This window comes from Protobothrops mucrosquamatus, unplaced genomic scaffold (genome assembly GCF_001527695.2).
Source record: "Protobothrops mucrosquamatus isolate PMUCROS unplaced genomic scaffold, P.Mucros_1.0 scaffold1114, whole genome shotgun sequence".
Taxonomy (NCBI): Eukaryota; Metazoa; Chordata; class Lepidosauria; order Squamata; family Viperidae; genus Protobothrops; species Protobothrops mucrosquamatus.
The window spans coordinates 276,585-282,824 of NW_015387333.1; the positions used below are offsets into that span (position 1 = coordinate 276,585).

A 6,240-nucleotide genomic window follows, 5' to 3' on the forward strand; every position below is an offset into this window, starting at 1 on the left:
TGTCTAAGTGATTCTGCATGGTTTACAAGCTAGAGGAAGTCAGCCACTTATAAACCAGAGGTTACATCATAGTGAAGCCTACCAATATTGATTTATTCACTAAACCATGATTGAACAAACTACAGCTTGGTACTATTCGCAAGACTAAACATGTATGATTCTGGAACACAATTGCTGACGTTAAGTGGTTACCACACCCTTTTATCCTACCAAGTGGAAATATTCAAATATATCTTTGCAAAACTGCCTTATAAATATACTTTGAAAAAGCAGCACAGTTCTGCTCCATTCTCTTCTGCATCAGACATATTTCCAAATTGTGCTTTTAATATGTCAGAATCTGAACTCTGGAGACCACAAATCTTAAGAGTAGAAAAGTGCAGGCTGAGAGATTTCTTGACTGACTGATTATGTGCCAGCAAGTTCGTGTCAACTTTTAGCAACCACACAGATGGGTCTTTTCCAGGAGGATCTGTGTCCAACTCTTGGTCCTCCCACTTTTCCACTGTTCCCATTATAGCTAAGTCCATCCACCTTGCTAATGCTCACCCTCTTCTCCTTCCTTCCATTTCTCCCAGCAATAGAGCTTTCCTCCAGAGAGCTACAATAGGTCTTCCCATAATATAGTGATGGCAAACCTTTTAGAGACCGAGTGCCCCCAAACCGGCCCTGCCTGCCCACATTCCACTCCCACTTCGCCCACGGTCCGCCCCCAGCCGAGCCCCGCCCACCCGCAGGCCACCTACTGCCTCCACGGCCCGCCGCAGATTGCTCAGGTGGCCCAGCAGCGCAATGGCGGCCATGCCCTCTGCCCGCGCCCCACAGAATCATCTGCGTGCAATGGGGCACAAGGGTGGAGTCTTGTCCCTGCTGCCTGGCTGCCATGTCCTTGGCTGTGCTCCTCGGTGCTGGCTGTGCTCGGGGGAGACTCTCCTCCGGGGGGGCTGCTGGTGAGGAGGGGACCACGGGGGGAGGTGGGTCTGGGGTGACGGCGTGAGTGCCCACAGAGAGGGCTCTGAGTGTCCCCTCTGGCACTCGTGCCATAGGTTCGCCACTACTGCCATAATGTGTCCACAGTACAGTCATTCAAGGATCATCAAACAATTCAACCCAAAATTGTCATTTAGGCCCTAAATGACAATTTTGGGTTGAATTGTTTGATGATCCATTTGTTCATTTTCTTGGCGGTCCATGTTATTCTCAGAAGTTTTCTCCAATGCCAAAATTCAGTAAAGGTAATCCTTGACTTACTATCACAATTGAGCCTAAAATTTCTGTTGCTAAGTGATAATTCAATTTGATAATTGAATGTTGCCCCATTTTACATCCTTTCTTACCCAGTTGTTAAGCAAATCACTGCAGCTAAGTTAGTAACACAGTTGTTAAGTGAATCTGGCTTCCCCATTGACTTTGGTCACAAAGGGTGATCAGATGACTCCAGGACACAGCAACCAGCAACACAGCAAAAAAAGTAAGGTTCTACATTTAGGCAAGAAAAATGCACAGGTATAGTATAGGTGGTACCTTGCTCAATAGTAGTAACTGTGAGAGGGATCTCGGAGTCCTAGTGGACAATCACTTAAATATGAGCCAGCCGTGTGCTGCAGCTGCCAAAAAAGCCAACACAGTGCTGGGCTGCATTAACAGAGGGATAGAATCAAGAAGCACGTGAAGTATTAATTTACAATGCCTTGGTAAGGCCACACTTAGAATACTGCATCCAGTTTTGGTCACCACAATGTAAAAAAGATGTTGAGACTCTAGAAAGGGTACAGAGAAGAGCAACAAAGATGATTAGGGGACTGGAGGCTAAAACATATAAGGAATGGTTGCTGGAATTGGGGATGTCTAATTCAATGAAGAGAAGGACTAGGGAGGACATGATAGCAGTGTTCCAATATCTCAGGGGCTGCCACAAAGAAGAGGGAGTCAAGCTATTCTCCAAAGCACCTGAAGGCAGGACGAGAAGCAACGGATGGAAACTAATCAAGGAGAGAAGCAACTTAGAACTAAGGAGAAACTTCTTGACAGTGAGAACAATTAACCAATGGAACAACCTGCCTCCAGAAGCGGTGAATGCTCCAACACTGGAAGTTTTTAAGAAGAGACTGGACAGCCATTTATCTGAAATGGTATAGGGTTTCCTGCCTGAGCAGGGGGTTGGACTAGATGACCTCCAAGGTCCCTTCCAACTTTATTATTATTATTATTATTATTATTATTATTATTATTATTATTATTACTACTACTACTACTACTACTACTACTACTACTACTACTACTACTACTACCATCGTAAATTTCACGCGAGATGCCAAGCGCCTGAATTTTGATCACGTGACCATGGGGACGCTACAATGGTTGTAAGTGTAAAAAATGGTCATAGGTTACTTTTTTCAGTGCTGTTGTAACTTTCAATGATCGCTAAATGAATGCTTGAAAGTTAAGGCCTACTTGTACTCTATATCCTGATTTTATTTCCTCCTTCCCAAACAATAATGAATAAAATGTGTTTGTTAGAAGTCAAAAATGACCTGATGGTACATAATCAGATTATCTCAATAAGGTTTACAACCGCCCTATGAAATAGGCCAGTCTTGTAAATTCTGTAATATATCTGAACTGACATTTAAGCCAGACTCATCTCTTGCCGTTCATATTCTTAACCAACTTGGTATACCAGCTTGTTGAATTTTGAGACGATTTTAATCACACGATATATTTTAATCCTGATTAATGTGGTGAGAGCGTATATTTACGTCATCACAGAGACAATTTGTCCAAAACTGTCACTGGAGTGGCGGCTAAATACCAGCTGTCATCACACTGTCCAAGAAAGAGTTGTGATGTGGATAGGATGCAATAAATCATGTTACCACTCCAGGGAGGAGCTGAAGAGGATTCACATTGGAATGAAAATTCTTGTTGAGATAGCAATCTCATCATAAAGACGTGAATGGGGAATCAAAAGGAAATAGGATACTCCCACAACACTCCAGGCTTTCTGGAGATAACAACTTTCGGCACCACACCTCCCAAATTTCTTAGTGAAATACATAGAATGCAGTACTGTCATGAAATGATTGCCTTTCCCTAATTTAACTGGCAATGTAAAAAAATCAGAGATACATAGATACACGCTCTCTGAATTTGTTGTTTGACTGCAGACGCTTCATTACCTGACTAGGTAACATCATCAGTTGGGTAAGGAATGTCTGCAAACAAACAGCCAAGCTCAGAGTGCATCAACGTCTCCCTAAATCAGTGGTTCTCAACCTTTTTAATGCCGCGACCCCCAACCGGTCGTAAGTCGAGGACTAAACCGATCGTAAGTCGAGGACTAAACCGATCGTAAGTTGAGGACTAAACCGGCCGTAAGTCGAGCGCCGTGCATGCGTGGTTCCGCCCCCTGCACCGGCCGAGGCGTAGCTGGCAAGCGGCAGAGATGGAGCAGGCCGACCACCAGCTGGCCCAGCCCAAGGGAGGTAAGGCACCCGCCGGAAAAGGGGGGGAAAATTTATTTATTTATTTATTAAATTTATATACCGCCCTATCTCCCTTGCGGGACTCAGGGCGGTGAACAGGCGATACTAAAAACCACAATAATAAATAAATTGTTTTAAAATCGAATTAAATAACAGGCCTGTTCTAAAAACACACCCGTAAACCCCCCCCCACTGAAACATAATCAAACTACGCCAGGCCGGCCGCACGGAATAGATGGGCCTTCAGGGCTCGGCGAAAAAGGCGGACAGCCTTGCTTGGCGACCCCGTGAAATGGTCAATCGACCCCAAATGGGGTCCCGACCCATAGGTTGAGAACCGCTGCCCTAAATGGACTTTTTGGGGTAGGGGTGGAGATAAAGCTGACCCAATGGTATACCTAAAAATTCTTCAGCTTCGTTTTATTCCAACCTTTGCAGGATGTCCGGATCGCTCACCAGAGAATTCCCAACTATCCTGCTTCAAATGCCTATGACATCCCACCTACTCTGCATTCCAAGAAAGACTTCAGCATGGGGTACTCTAGCATGTTTCATCCGCCGTTTGCCCGGAAGATTCCCAAAAGGGCCACGCCAGCCCCCAACCAATACAATGTAAGAAATGATATAGCCCCAAGGGAAAGGTGGTGGAGAGCAGAAGATCAATCTCGACCTCAAAAGTATCAAGCGCAGGAAATCAGTGGTCCAGGCAGTTCAGATGAATCTGTCTGTCTGTCTGTCTGTCTGTCTGTCTGTCTGTCTGTCTGTCTAGCTCAGTGGTTCTCAACCTTTTTAATGCCGTGACCCCAACCGGTCGTAAGTTGAGGACTAAACCGGTCGTAAGTTGAGGACTAAACTGGTCGTAAGTCGAGGACTAAACCGGTCGTAAGTCGAGGACTACCCAACCGGTCGTAAGTCGAGGACTTTCCCTGCCCGGGAGCACCGCGCATGCGTGGTTCCGCCCCCTGTGCCGGCCGAGGCGTAGCTGGCAAGCGGCAGAGACAGAGCAGGCCGACCACCAGCTGGCCCAGCCCAAGGGAGGTAAAGCACCCACTGGAAAAGGGGAAAAAAATGGCGGACAAAAAAAATGGCGGACAGCCTTGCTTGGCGACCCCCGTGAAATGGTCGATCGACCCCAAATGGGGTCCCGACCCACAGGTTGAGAACCACTGGTCTAGCTATCTAGCTATCTAGGATTACTGTATGCTAAAGCTCTCTATAACAGGGGTGTCAAACTCAATTTCATCGAGGGCCGCATCAGCATTGCGGTTGCCCTCGGGGTGTGTGTGTGTGTGTGGCCAGGGTGGATACGGCCTACTGGGTGGGCGTGGATGGAGTGGGTGTGGTCTACTGGGTGGGCATGGCCAGCTCTACATCATTCGCGTCAAGGGTGCCTGTGGGGGCCTGGGCAGGAGTGGGACAGATCTGAGGGTCTCTGGCAGAAAGGGGTGGGACCAGGGCAGAACCCATCAAGCTGGATATGTGAAGTAGACGAGGGACATTTGCTGGCCACTTCCAGGCGATGGTGCATTTCTTCATTCCTCATAAAGGGTGATACCTCCCCAGCATGCACCCAGGGGGTGGGGCCGTCGCGGCAGGGGCTGGTTCCTCGCTGTTTCCAGATGGCCTTGTGGAGCTAAGACTGAATGCATTTCGGCATAGATGGCCACCACAAAATTGTACATTGCCTCCTGGCCAGCCTGGGCCAGGGCCAAGGCAGCGGGGGCCATTCGCTTACTGTTTCCAGAATGGCTTCGCGGGCCACATGAAACCACTTCGCGGGCCGCATCTAGCCCCCGGGCCTTGTGTTTGACATGTCTGCTCTATAAGAATCTGAGCTATTGATGGTCAAAGGGAGTTGGCCAAAGAATTCCATTGGCCATGAAATTCAAGGTGGGCTGGACTTAGATCTCTTGTGGGTGTGAAGGGACTCAAGACTGATGATGTGTTTGACCCCTCCCTCGGGCTCAGCCTGGACACATCTCCTACATCAAGGATGGAAAGAGGCAAGCTGGGGAAATGATGAAGGAGGAAGGAATTGAATGGAAGCTCACTAAGTGAGCTGCTCACTTCTATCTTATTGAAGGCCTGGTTTCATTAAAGCAGTATTTACTGACCCTCTCGCAGGATTCCCCTGCCCACCACCTTAATGTTTCTAAGGTTGATAAACACTGTGTTGGCGCATTTGCATCAAAACCCATTCATTAATACTGAGGAGAGGTCGAGGCACGCTACATTTTTCTCAAGAAAGATGTGCATGAGCCAATGTTAACTCAAACCAATCCTTCTTAGCTTTCTTGAGGCCAACCAATGTTGGTTAAGTGATGCCACCTACTGTGAGAGATAGGAAATTAATGTACTGAATTATATTTAGAAACAAACTAATAATTAGAAGCAGCATTCTCCTAAACAAAAAAAGCAAAGTAGACCTGCGGGTTTGAAATTGGAATGGATGGCTCTATTTTACTTTTTTTTAATATTGAATACAGTGCAGTGAAGTGCAGAGACAGAGGTGAACTGTAGGAAATAGATATATCAGGCCACGAATGGATCAGTTAAGCCTGATCTCTCCTGGTTTGCAAGGGATCTACAGGGGTAGATGATCTTCTTCTAGATCAGGGGTCTTCAAACTTGGCCCTTTTATGACTTGTGGACTTCAACTCCAGAGAATTCCTCCGCCAGCATGCCTCTTCTAGATGACTCTACATTTTATGTGCCATAAAACTCATGATTTGCTACATTTATATTTCACCTTCTC

At 46.7% G+C, this 6,240-nt stretch overlaps 1 protein-coding gene across 1 annotated transcript in view; it reads left to right on the forward strand.

The window, feature by feature from the left end:
* The window catches only part of STPG1 (sperm tail PG-rich repeat containing 1), a 34,758-nt gene that overhangs the window by 12,605 nt on the left and 15,913 nt on the right, over positions 1-6,240 (forward strand). The window contains exon 5 of the mRNA XM_015820295.1: positions 3,924-4,097. Within this exon, the coding sequence (XP_015675781.1) occupies positions 3,924-4,097 (174 nt within the window). The remainder of the gene's footprint in view (positions 1-3,923; positions 4,098-6,240) is intronic.